This window comes from Python bivittatus, unplaced genomic scaffold, assembly GCF_059951505.1.
Source record: "Python bivittatus isolate LINGU-HERP-01145 unplaced genomic scaffold, Pbiv_v1 ctg000980_np1212, whole genome shotgun sequence".
NCBI lineage: Eukaryota > Metazoa > Chordata > Lepidosauria > Squamata > Pythonidae > Python > Python bivittatus.
In genome coordinates, this window is record NW_028277125.1 from 23,859,607 (window position 1) to 23,882,667 (window position 23,061).

At 37.4% G+C, this 23,061-nt stretch overlaps 2 protein-coding genes across 3 annotated transcripts in view; one reads left to right on the forward strand and one right to left on the reverse strand.

Annotated features, from left to right (window-relative positions):
* IGSF10 (immunoglobulin superfamily member 10) overlaps positions 1 to 8,489 on the forward strand; it is a 31,327-nt gene extending 22,838 nt beyond the window's left edge. For both annotated transcript variants that reach the window (XM_088132079.1, XM_088132080.1), the window contains 2 exons: positions 285 to 1,185; positions 3,289 to 8,489. In XM_088132079.1, coding sequence (XP_087988205.1) covers positions 285 to 1,185; positions 3,289 to 5,212 — 2,825 coding nt within the window. In that variant the 3' untranslated portion in view covers positions 5,213 to 8,489. The remainder of the gene's footprint in view (positions 1 to 284; positions 1,186 to 3,288) is intronic.
* Positions 8,490 to 13,747: 5,258 nt separating this feature from the next.
* Positions 13,748 to 23,061, reverse strand: part of MED12L (mediator complex subunit 12L) — a 190,729-nt gene continuing 181,415 nt past the window's right edge. The window contains exons 43-44 of the mRNA XM_088132176.1: positions 17,649 to 17,730; positions 13,748 to 14,759 (exon numbers count right to left, since the gene is read on the reverse strand). Of these exons, the coding sequence (XP_087988302.1) occupies positions 14,707 to 14,759; positions 17,649 to 17,730 (135 nt within the window). The 3' untranslated portion in view covers positions 13,748 to 14,706. The remainder of the gene's footprint in view (positions 14,760 to 17,648; positions 17,731 to 23,061) is intronic.

Below are 23,061 nucleotides of genomic sequence, written 5' to 3' on the forward strand. Positions count from 1 at the left end.
TAAAAAAACTATAGGAAGCAAATAAAATACATCAATTAATCTTCATATACTACTTACTATGTTTAGTATAATAAGCAGTATATAAAAATTAATTGATATATTTTACTTGCTTCCTATAGTCTTTATAAGGGAAAAAAGCTAAGTCAAGAGAATAATTCAAAGGGAATTTTATAAAGAAACTCAGAATCTTATTTTCCTGTTTGCAAATCAATATTCTAACAAGCTATGCAATAGGCAACATTTTAATAAATAAATCTAACTTGAGGGTTTTTTTGATTAATCAGGGGCTGATGCATCAAAAAACAAGCGTGATAACAGATTTGAGATTCTTCCCAATGGCACACTCTCCATTCAGAATGTGGGCCTCCAGGATCGTGGACAGTACTTGTGTGTGGCTGCCAACCAGCACGGTTCAGACAAGCTTCTTGTCACCTTGTCTGTGGTTACCTATCCACCAAGAATTCTAGGGAAAAGTTCCAAGATCATTACTGTCCACTCTGGCAAGCCAGCAGTTATGAAGTGTGCAGCTGAAGGCCGCCCCATTCCTTCTATGTCTTGGATCCTCGCAAACAAAACTCATATCTCTGAATTTTCAATAGAAAACGAGGCTGTTTCTGTACACTCCGATGGCACCTTACTGATCAAGAAAGTCAGTGTTTATGACAGAGGGATTTATACCTGCACAGCAAATAATCCAATTGGCTCAGATACTATGGCAATAAGGTTGCAAGTCATTGCTGCACCACCCATTATACTGGAAGATAAGAAGCAACTTATACTAGAGAACATGGGGAAAAGTTTGAAACTTCCTTGCACTGCCAAAGGAGACCCTCATCCAACTGTTCATTGGGTCCTCCTTGATGGAACAGAGGTGAAACCACTGCACTACATAAATGACAAGGTTTTTTTGTTTCCTAATGGAACACTTTTTATCAGGAATATAGTTCCTTCTGACAGCGGGAATTATGAATGCATAGCTACAAGTTCCACTGGGTCAGAAAGGAGAGTAGTACAACTTCAAGTGGAACATAGAGATATAACGCCCCAAATTGCAGCTACATCCCAAAGATTGACTCAGTTGAATTTTGGGAATAGGTTGCTTCTGAACTGCTCAGCTATAGGGGAGCCAAAGCCCAAGATAATGTGGAGATTACCTTCCAAAGCTATTGTTGACCAATGGCACAGGTAGGTTTCTTGGAAACTGTATTTCAGAACAGTTTTTGGCTGGCCTTGGCTGAATTTTTCTGATATGAATGGTTTTTGGCTGTTATTTGAGGTGCTTAGATGGCAAGGAGGTACAAAGGACAGTGGCTGGGAAAGCTATGGAGGAGTTTGGGACTTAGTATGTAAGATAGAGTAGTGTAGAAGAATAAAAGGGAAAAGGAAATGCTAGAAGGAGTTAAAGAGAATGAAATGCAAATGAGACAATGATGGAAGGGAGTTCAAGTCAGAAGCTGCAGAGAAGAAACTGAAACATACAAACTGATTTAAAAAATTAGCCCAACACACACCTACCTGCTGGCTTTTGGGCCAGCTGTAATTTAAGATTGGGCATGTAAGATCCTAAGAACAGCCCTACTGTATGAGACATCTGTATCTGGTGCTGTGTTCTGTTCCAGTGGTAGCCAACCAAATGCCTATGCGCAATCCATAATCATGACATGAGTACAATAGGAATAATACAATGGATGGGCAAAGATAAATGATGAGCTATATCTGTATATTTTGTTAATGCTGAATTCACAGGCTATGTTTGGATGCATAAATGGGGAGGAAAGGAGATAGTTAGAGATGTTAATACATTTTTATTCACTCCTGCAGTCAGGTAAAGAGGTAGGGTGGTTATGAATTATAAACAACGGAAGTGGCTTTGATGACTGATGCCAGAGGCCCTGAGAAAGTAGTGTTTTGGGGTAGATGGCTTCTCTTTGGAAATCTCTCTATACTTAACTATTACAAAATGTTACAACCCCCCCCCAGTGATTCCCTTCCAAAATAAACACAAATAAGCATTTTTCCTTTGGAATATCTCACTACTGGCAAGTGGGATGAGCAGACTATGTAATATATTATGGTCATTAGGATAATTTCCTTAACAGATTAAAGTAACACATTGTTGGTGAAAATTCAAGCATTGAACTTACACAGTAAAATATATTAATGCATAATAAATTCAATGCTAGAGAAAATTCTTTGACATTATTCAAAGCTCTGATAGTTTGGGGCTAAACTATTAGTAAAAATGGGCCTACCAGAAACTTTGTCTGCTCTATGTAGCATAAAGCTACATGTGGTACCAAGATATACTAATTCCAGTTACACAGGTTAGCTGATCACTTAATAGAGTCAACAATGCAACATGGCTGTTAAAAGGCAAGTCCAATTTGCATCACTTTTAGTTTCCAAATCACATAAAGTAATAATTCCACTGAGTTTTGCACTGGTCAGGTCAGTGTTGCATCCAATTCTGAACATCACAAAGGAAGCTAAGGGGATGAGAAACTAATTCTTACAAGGAGAGGTTGAGGGAACTGGGTATGTTGTCTTATCTTGAGAAAATGTGACTGACAGGTGTATATTTTTCTAATACCTGAGCAGGTATCACACAGAAGAAACCTGTGCCCCACACACTGCAGAACTTTTTCTTTAGCCTGCTTTATTGACTTGCCCTCTACAGTTTTGGAGGGACTACCTCATTTGCAAAGCAAACCTGCCCATTACACGGAGGAACCTGAAACTACCCCATGTATTTCTTAGATGTTCTTTCTATAGTAACTTGCAGCCTACCCTTATATTCTATTTAATCATGGTAGTTCCATTAGTTCTGAAGGCAACTTCATTTGCTTCTAACTGTTCAACAGTAACCCTAACATCTCTAGGACAGTTGCAAAATTTATTTTAGCTTCCATTGTTTACACATAAAACTACCCCTTTCACTTTTAGGAGCCTACTAGTATACAATTCAATTTAAAAAAACTATCATATTTCTTTATGTTTTTAGTCTTATGTTATATTTCACCAGTCACTGACCCTAACAGCCAATTTAGGAAAATGTTCTGACAGTGGATAAGCTTAAGTGAAGTATTCAGGCTGATTGTCTGGAATGTTTTTATTTGGATTCTTGTACCAAGGAGGGAGTTGGAGTTGGGGGACTTGATGGTTCCTTCCAATCCTATAATTCTAGGATATGTTTTTTTTTTAATTCTTCAGTTGCTACATGAGTATCAACAACTTTGGAATTTGTCATAGAGCCGAAATTAAATAATCTCTTCTCCCATCCTTTTCTAGAATGGGAAACCGAATCCATGTGCATCCCAACGGATCTTTAGCTATTGAGTCAGTCACAGAAAAGGATGCGGGTGATTATATTTGTGTGGCAAGAAACAGAATGGGAGATGCTTTGATCCTTTTGAAAGTCAGTGTGACAATGAAGCCTGCAAAAATTGATCAAAAACAGTATTTTAAGAAACTGGTACCTTATGGAAAAGACTTCAAAGTGGATTGTAAAGCTTCTGGATCTCCTGAGCCAGAAATATCTTGGAGTTTGCCAGATGGCACAACAATCAATAATGTAATGCAAGCAGATGACAGCGGAAGTGGGTTTAAGAGATATACTCTGTTTGACAATGGGACTCTGTATTTCAATAAGGTTGGAATGACGGAAGAAGGGGATTACACTTGCCATGCTCAAAATACACTTGGAAAAGATGAGATGAAAGTGCACATAAGAGTGGTCGCAGCTGCACCTCGTATCAAGCAGAATTTGAAGATCTATGCAAAGATAAAAGCAGGAGATGCTGCACTCTTTGACTGTGATGCTGTAGGGGAACCTAAGCCAAAAATATTTTGGCTGTTGCCTTCCAACGATATGATTTTAGCTTCAACTCAGAGGTATTTTCTCCATGTTAATGGGTCATTGTCAATCACTAAAGTAAGGCTTTTAGATGCTGGAGAATATATATGTGTTGCACGCAACTCTGGTGGAGATGATACCAAGGTTTATAAACTAGATGTTGTCTCTAAACCACCTCTGATCAATGGCTTGTATTCAAATAAGACTGTCATTAAAACAACAGCTGTAAAACACTCAAAAAAACAAATAGATTGTAGGGCTGAAGGAGACCCTGTACCCCAGATCATGTGGATCATGCCTGATAATATTTTCCTAACAGCCCCATACTATGGCAGTAGGATAACAGTACATAGAAATGGGACTCTTGAAATTCGCAATGTAAGATCTTCAGATACAGCAGAGTTTATTTGTATAGCACGCAATGATGGGGGAGAAAGCATGCTGGTAGTCCGTTTGGAGGTGCTAGAGATCCTAAGGCGCCCAGCATTCAGGAACCCGTTTAATGAGAAAGTCATAGCAAAACCTGGAAAAACCATTTTCTTGAATTGTTCTGTTGATGGAAACCCACGTCCTGAGATAATTTGGATATTACCAAATGGCACACGGCTCTACAGTGGTATTAAAACACTCCGGTATTACCTGGGAAGCAATGGGACCCTTGCCATCAATAGACTTTCTAAAGCAGATACAGGAAAATACCGATGTGCAGCTAAAAATCAAGTAGGCTACATTGAAAAGTTGATCATATTGGAAATTGGTCAAACACCCACAATTTTTATCCACTCAGGAGGGACAATAAAAAGTCTTAGTGGGGAATCTTTATCTCTTCACTGTCTAGCTGCTGGAAGTCCCAAGCCAAACATTATATGGACACTTCCTAGTGGCTTTGTCCTAGACCGGCCTCAAATCAATAGGAAATATACATTACTGGAAAATGGTACCTTGCTTATCAGAGAAACAACCATTCACGATAGAGGAAGTTATGTATGCAAAGCTCAGAACAATATTGGTGATTCAACAGTAGTTGTTTTTGTAATGGTTGTGGGACATTCACCAAGGATTACAAACCGACCACCAAGGAGTATTCACACTGTGGCTGGGTTAACAATTCACCTTCACTGTATGGCATTTGGGATACCAAATCCAGAAATTACATGGGAGCTGCCTAACCATTCATTATTTTTCACAAACAGAGGTCAACTATCTGGAACTGAACTTCTTCATCAACAAGGAACATTAATAATTCACAATCCAAATTCATCAGATTCAGGTATATATAAATGTGTGGCTAAGAATCAGTTTGGCAGGGATTTCACAGTGACATATGTTCAAGTTATTTCAAATGGGAATAAAGTCTAAGCTGGACCACTTGGCTTTCAAAGATATTTAATCAAAACCAGTCAAAAGGCATTTCAATTTTGGTACTATTACAATTCTCACTTTACAGTTGACAAACTAAGAGACATAGGATTTGGGAAGAATCTGCATTATGACCTAGCATTGATTTTAAGACAATATTAAAAAGTAACCTTAAAAACTTAAGGCACTTAAGTTTCCAACAAAAGTAACAGTGAATATGACAATAAATTCTCTGAATTTGCAATACAAAATATTTAGCATAAGAATGGATTTTTTAAAATGCTAGTTTTTATTTCCCATTTGATAGTATAAACATTGTAAAGCTATAGAAAAAATATGATTGCTGGTTTGATCCATTATTGATGTGAATTAACATTTTCTAATTCTTGATAGTTTCAAATATTTAAAAACAAAAGATGTGGATTTGTTTATACTACTACAAAGTTCTTTCCTGCAGTCCTTTTGGGGGGCAGTGGAAGAACAAATAGAAAATAATTATTTTGATTTTTTTTAAATACAGCTTGCATTATTTTTCTACAATGAAGTGCCATCAAAACTTGCACGTGAAAAAGTGAAGATGTAAATAATGAGTATACTGCCAATTATTTTACATGAAGAAATAATAATTTGACATGTCATTTGGTTTTAAAGTATGCTGTGTATTACCAGTATACTTTACTGAAAGGCAAGAAACAGTGTGCAGATGAAATTAAAATGATCCAGAGAGCTCTTCAAAGTAACATAAACAGTATGTCCAAGAATATACTCCTAGTACTTTATGTATTATGTAGTAAATATATGTATATTGTTCTTCAATTCTATTCCCAGGGCAGATTTTAAAAATATTCAAGAAAGAATATAATTACTAATAGGGAAAAGTTCGTTGAGGAAGTGAAAGTAGCAAGAACATTGGGGGAAAGTTACCATGTAATGCTGGAGATGCTGATTTTAGAGAAAACTAAACCTGAATACAATAAACATGTATATTGGACTTCAAATAAAACAGATTTTAATAAACTTAGCAATTATGAAAAAGATTCTGTGTTAGGGAAAAGCTGATGGGAAAAGAAGCTCAAAAATAGTAGGATTTTGTTTAAAATGGGGGTACTAAAAGAACAATTGCAAATAATTCCAATGAGAAACAAATGGAAAACAGCAAAAGAAACCAATGTGGCTACATAAAATGTTGAGGGAAATCCTGAAAACAAACAAAAAAGTGAAAATAGAACACTATTTCCATAGAAGAGCACATACTATTTGTCTGGAACAAAAAAATGATGTGGGAACTGTAAGAACAGGATTAGCAGAAAGAGCAGGATTGAAGCCTGAAAATGAGAAAAACATGATCAGGGAATACTACCTTACTTTGAATAAGTTCAAATCTCCAGAACCAGATGAGTTGTATCCTTGGGTACTAAAGAAACTAGTTAATTGTCTGATCAAATCAAATCGCATTTTCTGAAGAACTGATGAAGTAACATATAATTGGACAAATCATGTCCCTATCTTTAAAAGAGAAAATAAAATATCCAGCAAATTACCTGACAGTTTGTCAGGATTAATAAAGGCAGGTAAATCTCAGCTTTTCAGACACTTAACCTCTTATACAGACTTTAACATGTGATAGGTCCTATCCCACTAGTCAGAGTTTATGAATGGTGACAAATTTGTCAAGAAGAAACATGGGCTTTAACAATTGCTGTAATGTGAAGTGACCAAGTCACAGAGAAGGAGATGGGTGATTTCAAATATTCCAGAATGCCCTGATGGTTAGCTATTCTGGCAGAGCCATAACTCTTATTTCCTCAAGGAAGGAGGAGCATACAGCCAGTTGTTGTGTGTCAAGGTTACCCTCATTCACAGGAAGAAGAGATGGAGAAGATAAAGCAGTGGCCTAAAGGTGATCTATCCAAATTGCACATATGGGATGTGTTTTTTCTGAGTATGGATTTAATCAGTTTGGGAAGCCTCCCTCCCAAATTTCACAAGGTGGGGCAGGTGTTGGAAAAGGAGGGACAAGTTTTCTGGGTGAAGAATGGAGATTACAGGATCAAAAGGCAAGATTTTGTGGCTTACTCGATAAAGCATAAATGTGCTCGTTCTGTGTGCTAAGAATGTAAGTTTTGAAAGTGAAAATGAAAGAAAAACAACTATGCTCGTCATCTGGTGTTATATGAGTCTTCCTGGTTCTTTGGGTCAGGGTATTCTGCACCTCTTAGAAGATGGTGCTGATGCTGAAAAGCTTCCATGATGGCCAAAAGTGCTATGTTAAAAACACAATAGATTCTTTTTGACTGGAAAGGAATGTATACTAGAAACATCAACCTTCACAACAAAATGTTCAGTGGGCTTTGGATGATGGTGGATGAACTGAGAAATGAATGCCTGTTTAAGCTGAAGAAAGGCTTGTTGGCCACTTAAAGGGAACCCCTTGCTTGGTAAAATCAGTGGAGCAAAATTAAGAATAAATTCATAGTAAAAATTGACAATTCCCGGAAGACAGTCCGGATCCCTGATTGGGAAGCAGTAATGCCCCAGAAAATGAATTCTATTTAGCTCAATTTATCTGAAATGTTTCTGAGGAAATATGTATCCAAGCCATCTAATACAAGTAGGCCAGTGCCACGTATCTCTAGCTTAGCATAAATTACAGTCATAAAGGTTGATCAGTTGAAGAACTGATCCAACTTGATCAATATGGAGAGTGGGATTCTCAGTAGATCAGCAAAGTATCGATATACTATTAAATATATCTTAAAATCATGAAAAATATTATTCATAATCTTTAAAAAATTGTTGATGTCATCAGGGCGACTTTATGCTCACTCATTGTCAGCCCAAACTACCTCACTGCCTTGAGCTCCTGAATGAAAAGTGTAATATAAATTAACCAGTTTGGAGGCTGAAAGACACTACTGTATATTCAAACTTCCCATAACAAGAATCAAAGGTATTTAAATATTCATGATCCTCTTTCATATTAATCAGATTATATGATCACTTAAATCCAATCTGGTAAAAAGTGCATGTCATCTGCAGCTGTTCCAAGAGTTCAGAAAGGTAGGATCCCTTTTGGTTAGATGGGCCAGGAGCCAACAATCGTAAACTACACTTTTTGGGTTTTTTGCAAAAACATTTGAACTTTTATACGGATCAGATAGGATGACTGTACATTTGACAGTGTGTTTTAATCAATCAGACAGGATAACTCTACATTGTGTGATGGCATTTTGTGGGAATCAGATTGTGCAATCAAAAAATTGAGGATAGGCAGGGACTATGCTCCTCCCTTTCTAAATACATCAGCACAGTGTCCATATTTTGTAGGAAAGTATGAGTGTATTTGTTTCAGGATGATAAGAGATTCTTAAATCCCTGGGAATAAAGTTGATGACGTCCTTATGTCATTTAATATTTGGATTGTATATAGTTCATTTCCAAGCCTATTGGAAAATGTAACAGGGAACATAAATACAATTGCAAGGACTGCTAATGGTAAGTTGTGATTTGTGATGGATCCTGGGTGTTAGTGCTGGCCAGTAGTCTAAATAGGCAAACTAAGGAGATCCTATCTGCACATGCTAGAGGATTCAGTGTAGTTGCCTATGATGTCAGAACTAAGAGTTGCAATTGTACTTCAGGACCAGTCTCAGTGTGCAAACTAAGATGAATTACTGTCTGGGCTCCACTTAATTTCTGGTTGTTCCAGCCTCAGCCCTTGAAAGCTGGGACTCCTTTATTTTCCAGAAAGCCAGATCTACAGTGTATACAGCATCTATATACAAATTACCCTCCCCACCTTCCCCACCAATACAGCACTTTGTCAGTGCTTTGAAAGAGAGGGTGGTCTTTTTAGGGCATCCATTTACAAAGTGGACAGTGTGTCCAAAGTATAGGTAGAGATCTTGTATGCAACATCTCAGCTTTGTTCAGATAGTAGAGCTCTGCTAATTCCCAGCAGCAAGTATGGATTCAACTTCCAAAGTTGCTAGTGCATGGGGAGGAGGGAATAAAAGAGAATAGTTGATGTCAAGCTTCATGCAGGCATAGCTATAAATCTCAGCTAACCTCTTATTCAGGAATTGTCTTATTTGGCAGAAGTCTCGACATGACTTGACAAACTTAGTCTCTTTATTGTAGACAAGAATGGAGCCATATAAGCACAGATTGTCCACTGCAATACCCAAAAATCAAACTCCTCTATAGGCCTATGCTCCAGGGTTTAAATTTTAAGGTTTTTTTCCCTCTTGTCTTTCTGAGATCATGAATACTTGCTATTCACCCGATGGCCTTGGAAGACACCTAATTTGTATTAACGTAATGGATCCTGCTCTGCTTCATTTTTTACATAGTCAGTCTGACACCAATATCTGAGTAAATTTTAGAGCAGATCATAAACAAATTATGATCTGCATCTTGTAAGCATTTTGAAAATGCTCTGTAAGCGTCTTGAAAATAATCTTTTCAATTATAATTACTGTTAGTCAGACAGGAACAAATCTTGTCAGACTTAACATAATTTTTTGGTCAGGGAACTTCCTTAATAAAATATAGAAATTCTGTAGAAATAACTTCAGCAAAACATTTGAAAAATTCCTCTGACATGCTGATTTACAAGCTAATTGAGGGTCAGCAGGATGGCATTAAATACATTGCTGAAAAACTGTATGTGAAGAGTGCTTGTCTATGATTCCCTATCAAACTCAAGTGTGATAGCATGTGTTTTGCCATACTATCTAGCCTCAGTTCTCTACTCATCAATATTTTTATTAATTACTTGGATGAAGAAGTGGAGGAAATGCACATCAAATACACAAATGAAACAATATTGAGAAGGATCATTTAAAACCCAGAAGACAAATAACATTCAAAGTAATCTTGAAAGAAATGGGTTGAAAGTAATAGAAAAAAAACTTTAAAGAAACATATGAAAAATTATTCATTTATGAAATATAAATCAAGTGCATATATATAGGATAGGAGATATATGGCTTGATAATACTACATGTGAAAAACGCACTTGCAAGAATAGTTGATTGTAAACTGAATATGAATCAGCAGTGTGAACTGGATGAAAAAAAGGCAAGTACAATTGTTGATTGCATCAATATAAATAGCATTTCCAAACCACTGGAAGTAATGTTGTACTTGATTTGTAGTTGATCAGACCCTATTCAGGGTACTATGTCCAGCTCTGGGCACCATTCCCTAAGAAGAATTCAGAGAAACTGGACCAGGTTTGAAAAATGGCAGTAAAGATATAGGAGATTAGGAATTAGGTCCCATTAAGAGAGAATTAAGGAACTGGCATGTTTAGCCTTGAGAGGAGAAAATTGGCAACATTTTTCAAACAATGAAAAGGGTTTCACACAGAAGGAGGACAATTGATTAAAATTACAAGAGAGATTGCAACTGTATGTTAGAAAAATCTTCCTAACAGTGTAGTTCAGCAATGGAAGCAATTCCCAAAGAGATGGTAGGTTCACTAAAAGAGTTCAAGCAGAGGATGGACTATCATTTCTAGGAAAAGCTTGGGCAGGAGATTGAACTCAGTGGCCCCAGTTCTATGATTCTACTACTTTGTTTAAATAAATTTTGTATAATTAAATCTATGCTTTTGCAAGGAGAATAAGAGAACTTTGTTGCCTGGTCATCAGATTCAATACTGAACCAAGATCCTTGCTGTCATTAGAATATAGGCCATACATATATCTTATTTTTCTTCTACTTTGGAGGATATAATTCATTTTTGCTGAGTTTGTCTTACATCAGGAGTATATATATATAGAAGAACTCCTAATTTTCCTACTCGTCCAACTCCACATCTATAGTGGTTGCTCCAAGAGTCCAACTTACTTTTTTCCCCCAATGTTAGCTGCTAAAGGACTAGAGTTGCCTACTTTTCATGCCCAGGTAAGAAAAAAGATGAGAATGAACAAACCTTGTTATTTGGCCAAAGTCAACCATTTACTTGAAATTTCCATTAATTTTGTTATACCTAATACCAGTAGAAAATTAGTATTTCAAGGTTCTCTTAAGAAATTTGCATTTTGCTCTTGAAAATCATTTCCTGGTATGAACAAGAACCTCAGGCTGACATTCTCACTGGCATTCTTCTCCTTGAATAAGGTGGTTTAAAATGCCTATTTTTGAATAAATGTCCTATAAACCAAGATTTATTCCACCTGTATGTGTATATAAGGAGAAAAAAAAAAAGATCAGAGTGACTTGCCCTGAACACGTTATCTGATGAAATTATGTAATATAAATCTAAGTATAGATTTATTTAAATCTGTACTATTAAGTACAGAACTCTAACAAGCCCTTCCCAACTTTGCCATAGATCCCAGTTATCTGAGCCTGTTTCATGCAATAACAGGAACTCTGTATTTCCAGTCTCGGAATTGGCAGAGCTGAAATGAAAAGGAAATGCACCATTATAATCACAGTACAAAATTAAAACAGAATATTCAGTATGATGCACAATCTAGAGCAATCATAACTTGTCCCTGCCCTTTGTGGAAGTTCTCAATACCAGTAAATGTATTACTTCAGTCTTTTGCAGGCTGAATGCCTTCCAGATGCATGGACATGAACTCCCAGAATTGCATGCCTACATGGCCACTGCTGATAATTCTGGGAGTTCACACATCTGGAGTATGCTTAGACTGGGAATAGTTGAATTATTTAATGCATCATGTTCTAACTGAAGGTTCACGAAGACTCAAACAGCCATATTTGGCTTCACATATTAAAAAAATTAAGTTATCACTATTTTTTCCTATTTGGCTAGATATTTATCGGGCACTGGTAACAAAAAGGAGGAGGACTTTCATCATCATTCAGTCCAAGAGCTTCCAGACTAGATATTACAGGAAACAGAACATAGGCCTTGGTTTGAAGCATCCAGGCAATTCTCAGTTTCATGTTCACATTCCACAACTAAAAGGCATATGTTTGATTATGATCTTGTTTGGGCTTTGGTAGGATCTATCATGGCAATTGGGCTTGTTTCTGAACACTATTAATTCAGATACACTCTTTAGCAACTTCACCTAATGATATGCCAGGTAATTAAGCCAGGCTCCTCGCAATGGTAACATCTCAGGACTGTCAACCTCCAGCTTAGATGGATTGTCACCAAATGAAAAACGAAATTTAGCAAAACTAAAAGCCCCAAACCCCCACCCCTTAGTGCTGGGATGTGCCATCTTTTGCTTGTTTTTTAATCAGTCATTAACAGTAATTTAGAGCACAGAAATGCGTATTATTCTGCATTTGTTATAATTTCACAATGACAACAAAGAATATAAACCTGAATCAGCAATTTGTTGCAATACCAAATATTTTAAAAATATATTTACAACTGTTAATTATTTCTTAAGAAAACAAAGGATTATAATAGGGAAAATAGCCATGGTTTCATTTCAAAGGTAAATAATGTTATACATTCAAATTACAAGAAATTTCAAACTGTTTTATCACAATGTGCAACCTAAGTGTTTTCACAGTGTACACAGCAATTCACAGAAGTATTTATTATCCTAAATATTCTCATATCCTTTGAGAAGATAGAAATGCATTGGCTTGGTATTGCAATTCAAATTTTATTCTACATCAATGGATTGATTTGCTTAGTAGATATTGTTTCATCCACAGTAATGCTTACTGTAACCCTATCACAAGAAAATTAATAGTTCCTACAGAATACGTGATAAAATAGTCTCAAATATTTTAAATATGCCCTACATGAAACACATTCAAAAATTGTGCATCTAACTCTAAAAATACTCAAAATTCACAAAACAGTTTCTTCTATTTATTCTTTACCCAAATATGAGCAAATATCACTTCCACAAAGTTAAAATAGTTTCTATTTGAGTTATAAATTTGTTGAATAATATAGTTGTGCTTGTGCAGCAAATTTATAAATACAGATGTATTTACATAAATAAAATCAAAGTTTTTTACTTCTGAATACCTATCATACAAAATAAAAAGCTACTATTCCTAAGGCTAGGAAACTAAAGCCTAGTTCTTACAAACAATTGATAAGGTGGTAAATATTGGACCAATTTGAAATAACCAAACCTGGATTCTACAACATCAGTTTCTAGGTGATGATTCATTACGGAATGCACCTCTTCACAAAGCTAACTTTCTAGGCATGCCTCCTCAGCGTATTAATTGACATTATATAGCAGCTTTTTCCCCTCCCCCATTTGAAACATGCTATAATGAGAGCCCTACCTGCAATAAATACCGTCTAGTTCAGTTACTAGTTTTCCATTGGATCAGCACTTAATAAGACATGAACCCCTACCTCTTCCTCTCTTACAAAGAGCCAATGAGATGTGAAAGTATAGGCAAGGGCTCTTATTTATAGATAATTTCTCATATAGAGAAACATGCATATAGATACATACCTTCACACATACACACACATACATACATATGTGTACATGTGCACATATGCATGCATGCATACACGCATATACATTCTCTGGCAGGTTGAGTGCTGGATTACCAGAGAAAGCAGTAACCCTAATATATCTCAATTCTTTTTTCTTTGTATTAGTGGGAATCTTTTGTATTACTATTGACAAGCATATTCCTGAAATTATTTTGGGTCATTCATACACTAAGAAATAGGAAAAGGCCATCTTAATATCTGTTGCATGCTGTGAAAACCCTAGTAGCACATCTCTGATAGAGTTTCTGAAAACAGAGGGGAAAAACCTTAAAGATGCAATGCTTCTTGTCTATCCAAAGGTGCAAGCTGTTGCCCTCTGGAGAAAGGGCATAACTTACATCGCACAAATGTTAGCAGTGAAAGGGTATGGACATTAAGTATCACTGTACCAGGTTATAGCCTGAAATCAGCTGTGACATCTCCAGCACCAGCTAACATCTTTTTCTCTGAGCAAAATGTACAGTGATAATATAGGCTTTGAGATCTCATTTTGATTCTTTGCATATCTCTTGCCATAGATTTTGCACTGAAAAATAAATTTAGCAAGTTTATTATTGTTAAATTATGGCATTGTTATATAACTATACATTTAACCAAAAAATAGCAAAGGGGGAGGGGGGGACCTTTAAGCATACATGCATGATAAATAATAAACAAACAAACAAATAAATAGAGGTGCCTTTTTAGTCAGCATTTGGTCCAGTGCAGTATTAAGAAGGATTTTTTTTTAAAAAAAAATCGTTTTTTCCCCCAAAAAGAAATTCAGGAGTTTTCATCCTCTTGAAAAAACTCTTAAAGCACCAAATCCATATATTTTGCAGCAACAGTATTAAGTCCCACATAATTCATATATTTGTAATTTGTTATAGGCAAAATAACAACAAAAAAATCACCTAATTCTTACATATTCACATTATTGGCAACACACACACACAAATGGGGGGGGGGAGTAATTAGTGCAACAAATTCTGCTCTCCTGTTCTTCAGTGCAAACACTTTCTCTTCCTTGCATCTTTCAGATTCAGAAGTGTGAAGGATGACTGTATGGATTCACACCTTGTTGTGGCTGGTTACCTAAGGAGCAAAAACATAAAAATGCTTTTAATGTCACCCAAATTAGAATCCCATGCCAGATGCCAAAATTTACTTCCAGGTAAAAGTAGTGGGGAGAAAGATGGAAAGCCCATTGATTTCAAACAGAAATCAAGTTTATATGCCTAAAATTGTTTCATCTTCCAAAGATAACTGATGATAACTTGTGCACAAGACAAATGTAGATATTCTGAAGTCTAAGGATCAATAGAAGAGAATATATGTAGCTCAGGGTTGAACTGTGGAGTCCTTGGGGTTCTCTGGGCTTGGTTGATCTCTTGCAGATGTTTCATTACCTGGCTAGGTAACATTACCTTCATTACACTGAAGATGTTACCTAGCCAGGTAATGAAACATCTGCAAGAAAACAACCAAGCCCAGAGAACCCCAAGGACTCCACAGTCTAAGGATCATAACATTGGCACACTTAAGACAAACCACACACACATACACACACCCAAACAGGATTTTTAAAAAGGTGTTTTTTTTAAAGAATCTGGACCTTCTGGTTCCACTTACCTCATCAAATCTTCATGCAGCTTGTAATACCTCATAAGACTTTGCCAACTACCAAAGGGACTGCTCCCCAGAGGACCAAGAGTGAGTGTCTGTATTTGAAGCTGGATGGCAGGAATAAGCTGGTGGTACTATTGGCTGTAGTCTACCATGCGGCTCAACACTACCTGCCTGAGCTTCTGAATCTCTCTGTTGGAACCTCATAAGGTGGAGGTTGTTTGGGGAGTGGGTTTTGAACAGATTCAAGACTTCATGGCCCCATGGAAACCATGGCCTTGACCCAGATGATATCTGGTCCAACTCATACAGGAGGTCATATACTGGTTCTTGTCTTAATTTCTCAACAGATGAGGCATGATCTGAAGATGGAGGACCTTTGCCACAGCCAGCTCATTTTCTGGTCAACATATGAATGATTAGCATTCCTGACCTCTGAAAAGATGAAGAACTGATTAGGATAGTCCACCCTGGGTAACTTATAAATTAGATGGTCCTGGGCTTTAAGAGTCATTGGGGATCTTTTCCCCAATTGATTGGTAGGTAGTTCCACTACACAACTTGTTAAGTCCAGATTCATGCCTCCTCCACCTACTTTGTGAACTGATGAATGCCTCCTTGGAGAAGTTTTTGGAAAAATGGTAGGTTATCAGCTTCAAAGGATTCTAGATGTAATGGACCATCTGGATCCTTTCCAGTCAGGATTCAGAGTTGGGCTTGGGACTGAAGCTGCATTGTCACTTTTGTTGTTCACCTTCATTAGGACCTGATTGGAATGTACCCCCTCTAATCCTATGGGATTCAATGCCATTAATCATGGTATCCTTCTGAAACATCCATAAGAGTTGGGGAAACTGATGGTTCCTGAATGGACTAATGGGAAAAGAACAGTCCAGCCTCTGGCTTCTCCATTATGGATGCTGCAGGACTCAACTTTCTCTTCCATGTTATCAAACATCTACATGAAACTACTGGGTGAGATAATCCAACGGAATGAAGTGAAGCTATCATCAACATGGTGATGATACCCAGTTATACACATTGACCTCTGGCCGAGCAGGAGATGCTATGAAGGTCTTTATTCAGTGTTTGGAGGCTTTGAACAACTAGGTAGGACAAAACCAGCTTAATCAGAATTTATTTATTTATTTAAAACATTTATATAGCTGCCACCAACTCTGGGCAGCTCAGAACTAAAAAATAAACATCTATTTACAATAAGTTCTGTTCATGTATAAACAGCCTCCTATGTTGGCTTTTGATGGGTCACACTCCCCCTGAAGGAACAGGTCAGGGACTTGAGGGTTCACTCATGGCTCCTGCTCAAGCAACAGGTGAAACCTATGGCCAGGGAGGAGGGCATTGCCCAGCTTTGCCTGGTATACAACTATGAGTTTTCTTGGACCAAGAAGCCTTGGCACCAGCACCTAACATTCTTATCATCTCATGCTTAGAATGCTCTCTACTTGGGACTACCTTTGAAGGCTGCTTGGAAACAGCAATGGAAACTTGGTTCACAATAATGCTGCTTGTGAATGCTGCTATAATGGTGAAACAACTGCATGACAGGGACTGAATTGATTGCCAATAGGTTTTCAAATCCAAAACACTAGTGTTAACACATAAAGCTCTATATGGCTTGGCTTCCTGTCTACTCTGATCAAATTCTGTCCATCCAGTGTAATCATCCTGGCAGAAGATGCTTTGGATCTCCATCCCACAAAAAGTCAAGGAAGTATGAGCCTGGAAGCAGATCATGTAAGCGGCAGCCCCAGAATTATGGAATAGCTTGACCCTGAGATAGATCAGCTCTCAGCCTGTTGGAGTTCTGCAACATTGTAAAAACACTCTTATTTAAACAGGCATTTAGAATCTGCTGGTGTGTTGGATTTGAATTGGAAAGTCTTTGTTTGTTGGGTTTAGTAATAAGTTGTTTTATTACAGATTTTACTGCTGTAAATTGGCCAGAGCCTTGTGATAGGTCAGTATACAGATCTGTAATAAATATATTAGTTGTTTATATTGTAAGTTAGCTAGTTCTTTCGTAATCCTGAAAGTAGATGAGTAGATATCTATCAATCTTTTTTCATAAATACATGAACATTACTTGGTGGACCAACAATTCATGACAAGTACGATGAAATGTTTAAAATCACTCCTACTGAACAATGGTATGCATGCATGTTGCAACTTTTAAGATGTAGGTTTTATCACTAACATTCCTTTACTTTCAAGCAACTGTCCATAGCCAGATTTATTATTAAACCAGAATAAATTGGCAGTAACTATTTTCCAAATATTCCAAAGCCCAGCTGGAAAGAAATGGAAAAGAGTCTTTATCTAATGTTACATACTTACTTGACAGCTGTTTTTGGAGTTGTCTGACAAGAGCAGCTGTCTGTTGTTGCTGCTGTGTCTGCTGCAAACCTTGTCTTGGGAACTGCAATATTCAACACCAGAAAAAATTAGCCAAGCACTCACAGATATAGTGTATACTGTCTTCCTATTCTCTTCTGAAAGTAATGAGAAAGTGCTCGTTCCCTGGGGCCTTTTTCTACAGTGAATATGAATCCCTAAACAAAGTTTAGATTTAGAATCATCCAATGTTTTTAAGATAACTATAAGTATTTTTAGTAGATATTATAATTTACCCTCTTAAATCAGATGACCAGTTGAACAGAGACAAACCTGTCAATTTGGCTCATTCCCATTCACCATCACTGTTCCCTCCAAGCAGGTACCCAAATCTAAAATAACACAATTTCTCAATATCTCAGTTACACAGGTACAGGATGGTGAACTAAAGACAGGGGGTGGCAGCAGTAGAGAACAAGTGACTGCGGCACAAATAGGCGAAACAAAATAGATGGCCTTTTAAATAAGAGTTGTTCAACAGGTTACTATACTCTTCTGATCATTTTGTTGTAAAAGCAAACTTGCAAGCTAAACTAAAAAGGATGATGTGAGTGTTCTTCCTCTCTTCGGCCTCTCGTTTTTCAAGTTGCTTTTTATTTGGAGGAAATGTAGACACATATGAGAAAAATGGTATTCCATCAACTATGGGTTTGTCTGGGTTTTTTTGGCCATGTCTTAGTTGGGGAAATTAGTGAAAGGAAGACTGAATGGGATATTAAGTAGGGCACAAATTTTTGCTACTCCATTGTTATCAGTGTTTTTTTTTTTTCCAAGAGAAAAAGAATGAGAGAAGGGGATGTGCAGGAAAGAGGAGACTTAATGGAGGTTCAGTATAGATGTTCTTATAACTGAATACTGTATTATTTTTAAAAAGTACAGTCCAGCTAAACAAATATTCCACTACAATAAATTTCAACAAAAGTATTCAACATGATAGATCAGCTGCTTGCAGGATGCAGTCAGACTCCAGCCTACCCTATTTGTGCTCCTCAGCACCTTGAAAATTTTAGAGAATAATTTCTTTCATATCTTTTTTTCAAAGAGGCTTCCTGCTCCCATTCCTTTTAATTTTTATTGCTTTAATGTAAGAAAAAATAAAACTCTAAGAACAAAAGCAAAGAAACAAAAAACAGTAAAAGCATAAAAAGGAAGACACTCAGCCCAGTTTTTAAATACATCATTAAACTGTGACCCTAAGGAATCCTATTGATCAGTTCTTTCCACTCCACTGATAGTTCATGAACAAAAAGTAAGCATGTACTGATGCAAGATTATAATATCGCCTTTCCAACATCAAAGATGCTGCACTCTATGCTTGATAAATGTAGTAATAATTAATAAAATATTAATTTATAAGATATATTAATAATAATATTAATATATTAATAATTCCTATGTTTCGCTATTTAATTAAAATGTACAATCACATCTTTAAGCCATACTGATGTTTGTAATACTATATTAACAAATTTAATATAGTTTATTAAATACAGTTTGTTTATTGCCCCATTTTGATTTAAAACCAAGATCAGGCAATAATGGGATGAGTCGTATCAGATGAATAATTGCCCCCTTACCTATTTTACTGTTCCAACATAATGAGATGACAGATACCTCTTTTAAAACATTATCTGTCATCTTCAATCAAGTAGTTTTTTTAGTACATTAAACTCATCTTAAGGCAATCAGAAACACACTGCATATTCTTTGAAATTCTTAATCATTAATTTGTTAGAATAGGATATTCTTTATGCTAGAATTCTCACAAACAATTGATATTTATCTTAGCAATAGTCTTTGATTGTTTATAGAAAGTACCACAGACTAACAACCATCCAAAACATATGCCAACATTGACACTAATTCATCCGTTTTCAATGCTGCTAATGCATGTAAAGCGAACTGTGTAGTCAAGCTATGTTTTAACGAAATACGCTGCCATTTCACAATCTGGGTGGAGTGCATGTAGCCTGCAGGGTGTTAACCCTGTGCTAAATGAGAAACATTCAGTCTGCTTATTGTCTTAGTGACTGTATGAATCAGGCCAACATATTAAGGATTCTGCGAGAATACCAGCACCTGTCAACTATAAGCCAGAACTGCCCTTATACTCAAGACTGAAAATGAACAGGAAATCCTAAAATGCTCGAGCTAACTCATTTTGAACTTGTCCCCATTCACTAAAGCCAAATGCATTTTAAAGAGCAAAGTCAAACTCACAAAATCCTGGAAGAAATGCTGTAAGAATGCTATCCAGGCTGATAGACTCACCTATACACTACTAAAGCTCTCCTGTCTGTAACCTTTAACTGGGTGAAACAGTGCATGGGTGGGCAACAATTTCCCAACAAAGGTACCTTAAATAGGCTAACTTACAGAATGTAAGGACCCATGACTCCTGTGGGGTTGAAATTTGGGGAATTTGTGGCTGCTTCAGCACTGCACTGCAGCAGTCAGCCCAGTTCATGTGATCGTCATGGGTGTATTCCTGACCTCTTTCCCACCTCCCTCTGTCCCCTGCACCCAACTGACTGGTGTCAAGGCCTGATGGGCAAGCAGTGATTGGCTGCTTTGGAACTGAGGCAGAAATTTGAAATCTCTTAATGACAGTTGGTGGTGAGGGAAAGATGAGGCAGTGACTTTGATGCCTGTTGGCAAGGTAGGGCTGGCTGTGGGGTGCCAGTGATCAATGGGTAAGCCCTCTTCCTCCCTCAAGGGAGGGGGCCTTTCGGGACAGAATGTGAAGTGGGGGTGCAGTTTTCCTCCCAGACTGTGGCTCCTTTGGTTCTACCTCCCCCAGCAAAGTGGCAGGCCGAGGAGGAGGAGGAGGGGAAGGAGGGGGATGGGAGGAGGCAACTTCACTGGGCTATCCTGAGGGTTGTGAGGGGAGGGCAAACGGCACAAGCTTATGTTATCTATGGAAATGAAAGGAGGGAGGGAGGGAGGGAAAGAAGGGAGAGGGAGGGAGAGAGGGATTGAGGGAGGGAGGGATAAGGAGAGGGAGAGAGAGAGAGGGAGGGAGGGAAGGAAGGGGGAGGGAGGGAGACTGCCAGCTTCCCACTAGCAAAATCAATGGGGAAGCCAGGAGCAAGTTGCAAGTTGATCACACTCCGACTGCTTTTTTGCCCTCGATCATTCTGTTTCTCTGTTTAAGGTAAGGAAATATCTCTGAAACGATGACCCAACAGGTCATTGGTTGTCTAGTATGATCTAAGGAGGAATTTTGAGTGGACTAGCCAAAATGTGCTGTCAGGGTAGAACAGAAGACACTGTGATAGGAAAAAAGTGTCAAACATTTTGAGATAAGTTATCATGAGTACAAGTCACAATCATTTTCAATTCTGTTCTCTTCTTTTTTAATCTTTATGTTTGATCCCCCACAAGTGATAAAGTACTTTTGATATCCCAAGCTATTCAGCTATGTTTCAATATTTTCTCTTAAATATTAACACCCAATACTTAAATTACTAATTAAAAAAAAATGTAATCTGCTGTGACAAGAGTCAAACTAGAACTTATACAACAGAAAGTTGGTATTATGCACATATATATACATCTAGTGACCATGCTTAGCTGTAAAACCTTAGATATAAATTTATAGAATAATCAAAATGAAGTACAGTATTCAAATAATAGAAGAATTAAGATAAAATAAACATATTATTCAGTCTTTTAGTTTAGATCAAATGCAATAGTGCTATGGCCTCAGAAAAATAACCTGCCCACAGGGGCAAGGCTCCAATTAAAATGACTAGATGAGGCCCCAATTTTGCACTAGCTTGATTTTAATTCCTTGTCTGCAGAAGCAATTTGGTATGCTCGAAACAAAGCAAAATCCACAAAATTTAGTGTATCAAGACACTACGCCAAAATAACAACTAACTGAAAAGTTCTACTTGGTTCTCTTTTATTCCTAGTACAGAGTATGAAATTGTAAAAGAAGAACATTCTTGAAAAAATTGGAGTCTGTTTCATAGTTGAATTATGTATTTTAAAGGCATATTTGAGCATAAAGTTACCTGAAATTGCTAGTTATGGAAATCTGAACTCAATTAGGATTGTCAGGCATTGAAATGAGCCTGGCCAAAAATAAGTGAAATAATATTGTGACTGTTGGCATTCTTTATTCTAGGATGTGAATGATGAATGTTTTGTGTGAAAGAACATGTGGTATCTCATAACTCAATGTGAAATTCAGAAGCATCTAGATACTGAAGAACCTGCACAAATGATCTTTAACATTCAATATATTCAGAAGGTACAACATTTGAACATTCAGAACTTGGGTGGCAAGGGAAGGATTTGGAAGCACACCACTGATCAAGGCTTTCTGCAGTTTTTCTTACAATTGCTAGGAGTGCATTCAGACCACCTGTTTAACATGCTTTCCTCATCTGTGAGGCAGCACACAGTATGCTGGCATATTTTGCTTTGTCTACATAGGTGATCTCTACTGTGCTTCAGTAAGGAGGCCAGAAGTGATTCTCTCCTGTTTTCTGCATAGCACGTTCAGGTGAAACAACTTGTGGATTTCCCTGCTGGTGAGAAAAACATCCATCAATAATTGCCCTTAATATGGACTGTGGCTGGGAGAGGAGCCAAGTTTTAACAGATGGTTAGAGTGATGTTTATCCATCTGTTAGAACCTCTGAAAGTAAGTACTGCTCCAGCAATCTTGGCACAATCTGATTCTCAGCTTTGGGTAGAAAACAACTCCTGGTCTGCCACCTGTTCTGGAAATATTGGGTCTCCATTTCCTCAGTCCAACAACACAAACCAAAATGGCCATGGAAAGATGTCAACAATGATTGGAAAGCACAGAATGTGGCTGCAGCAATAAAAAGCAGCCAATAAGAGCTGGGCAGATTCCAGTCCCTGCCACAGTCACAGCCAAAGTGACTTGCTAAATTGTGCACATAGCAAGGCTTGTGTCGGGGGAAGATGGAACACATTACTTCCACATCGGATCAGAAAAAGCCAAGTTAGCTGTTCTTGGTTATGGTTGGAGACGAGAGGAAGGTATCCTTAAAGCATGGTTAACCAGGCATCTTTGAAACAAAGATGTATGGGTGTGCCTTAGGATTTACACAACAGCAACCAGTCTGTTGTGTCCTTGTGCATCAGGGATCCATCAAGCTACCAGACAACCAAAGGATCTCTCTCCTTAGTCCTCTGAAGAACCTGAACAAAATTAAGGCACTAAAGGACTTGTGAATTTTCAACCATTTACAGTATTTTAAAAGGATATATGGCTCCTTTTAAGGTGCAGTAGGTGAAACATCCTCTACTTCATCATCTCTCCACTAACTCAGTATTGACTGCTGTTACTGTTCTCCATTTCTGCTTTCCTAGTGAG